Source organism: Limulus polyphemus, unplaced genomic scaffold (assembly GCF_000517525.1).
Source record: "Limulus polyphemus unplaced genomic scaffold, Limulus_polyphemus-2.1.2 Scaffold592, whole genome shotgun sequence".
NCBI lineage: Eukaryota > Metazoa > Arthropoda > Merostomata > Xiphosura > Limulidae > Limulus > Limulus polyphemus.
The window spans coordinates 92,897-95,204 of NW_013666202.1; the positions used below are offsets into that span (position 1 = coordinate 92,897).

The window sequence follows — 2,308 nt, forward strand, 5'->3', positions numbered from 1 at the left end:
TGGGTTCACTGCACATTATATATTTATTCATGATTAAGAAAATAACCATTGAATTGTTCAACGGATATCTACAAGTTCCTCTATAATTTGTGAGGTCGAGTCTTCAGCCAATCACGTGTTTCCTTACTTATGTGTAAAAGCAATAACGTATATGCTTATGTTTCGCTCTATCAAGAGTCATGTTTCTTTCATTAAATAGGCAATAAATCCCTGTATGTCTCTTTATTAATACTAGGTCCTGGAACTCCTTTTTTTATGGTCAGATAATTGTATGTATATTATTATTATAGTCCCACAATACCACAATATGAGCTCACCAGTATTCTGACTTTCTCATTTTTCTAAAAACACGTTTCCTTCTTCAAATAGATAATTCTGAAAACACATTATCAATCTTAAAATCAATAATTTGACAAAGAAATATATTAATGGGGGAAAATCGACTTGGCTCTTTTATATAGCTTGCATTTTGTTATTTCTTTGTGTTTCAATCATCTTTTTTTGGTTGATTTTAATTTAGTTAACATTACACTATTCATTTTGTTCAAAAGTTCTTTAATTTTAAAATGAGAATTCGATTTCAAGTTCATATCCACCCACTGGGCAAATTTATCAGCAATTTTATGTAGTAGTCTAATTTTAGGTTATATTAAAAATGTTTTAGAAGGTAATATTGAATGGGATTTAATATCTTAATAACTCTAGAGATGGATCTAAGAGCTGTTTAGAAAGGAAATTTGGTCTATGCATCGGCCAAGCCCGCTAAAAGCGATTGAGTCAAAACATTGCCATACTTTATGTCTCTTCGCGATTTTCTATATATATTTGTTTTATTTCATTTGAAAATTTTAATCATAATGTTATTAAATATGTTAGTTGATTCTTTATATTTTTAGAGAAAACGGCAGCCCAAACGAGATGATGTACAAAACAAGCACAACGTTAGACATTAATGAAGACGTTGAAACCGCAAGTAAGTTCTTTTTTCTTTCTTTAACTTGCCATAAACGTTTTTTATTTCGAGCATTGTGGTTTTTCCTGCTCAATATCTAGTAGACAGTAACGAAAGCGTTGAAACTACACGAAAGTTAAATTCGTATTCAACTCTAACATTAAACTACTTAAAGAAGGTTTTGTATCGTTATGGTGCATTACAAGCTGGTGAAGCATGATTACAACTATACTTGTCATAAGACATTAGTATTAGGCCTATTCAATTTCTGAGCACTACATACTTTATTTAATCCTTTAGGGATTTTTAAAAAATCAGAAGAGTGAATAATAATGATATTCCAACCACCCTGTATTTGTCATATCCATTGCCACCGATGTGTTTCGCTCAATCCAGAGATATTCAGACCATTTGATACAACAAACGCAGTGTAGAGAAGCTTCCAAAGGAAAGGATGACTTCTAAATTTCTTTTTGTTACCTACACTTTCAAGAAAGATCCAGACGTTGAGCTATTCGTTAATTTCATGACGTCAAAATTCCATTTAGTCAACATTAATACAAATGTCTAAATATAAATAATAATATAAAAACATAGCTGACAATACCTTGATTAATTTAATCTACTCAACCAAAGAATAACACCCAGTAACTTTAAACCTCAGTCTATTCAACTTTAGTGTAGTATCTATGATTTATAAATTAGATTTCAACTAATTCGGACCACTTAACTTAGTGAAAAGCAACCAAATCATATTTTGAAAAAAATAATCATTTTATTGATTCGGTCTGTTTAACGTTAAACAATAACATATTGTAGGTTACAAGTTAGATTTTTTTTTAAAAGTAAGCTACTGAACGTTAATGAATGGCAGCATCTAACAGGCTTAAAAATTACATTTTGATTAATTGAGTCCATTGAATTTTTGAGAATAACGTTTAGTAGGTCTAAAACATGGGTTTTGATTAATTAACTCCACTCAACTTATTTCTCTCTCTGAGTGTTAGATAATACCCTATAGTTGTGTTTGCAGGTATTGATTTGTTCAACAGCAAACATTCATAATTGCAGTTAGACAACCAGAAACTCGTATAAGCAGACTTTGAAATTTCAACGATTGATGTAGAATTAAAAATCTGTGTAATTCAAAATATATACACATTCAAATATACGTAATTCAAAATATATACACATTCAAATATACGTAATTCAAAATATATACACATTCAAATATATGTACTTCAAAATATATATACATTCAAATATACGTAATTCAAAATATATACACATTCAAATATATGTACTTCAAAATATATACTAATTCACGTGTACGTAATTCAAAATATATACTAATTC

General features: G+C 29.2%; 1 protein-coding gene across 10 annotated transcripts in view; it reads left to right on the forward strand.

Moving 5' to 3' along the window:
- Positions 1-2,308, forward strand: part of LOC106459319 (sorbin and SH3 domain-containing protein 1-like) — a 122,958-nt gene that overhangs the window by 61,712 nt on the left and 58,938 nt on the right. For all 10 annotated transcript variants that reach the window (XM_022385781.1, XM_022385776.1, XM_022385775.1 and 7 more), the window contains exon 3: positions 897-973. In XM_022385781.1, the coding sequence (XP_022241489.1) occupies positions 897-973 (77 nt within the window). The remainder of the gene's footprint in view (positions 1-896; positions 974-2,308) is intronic.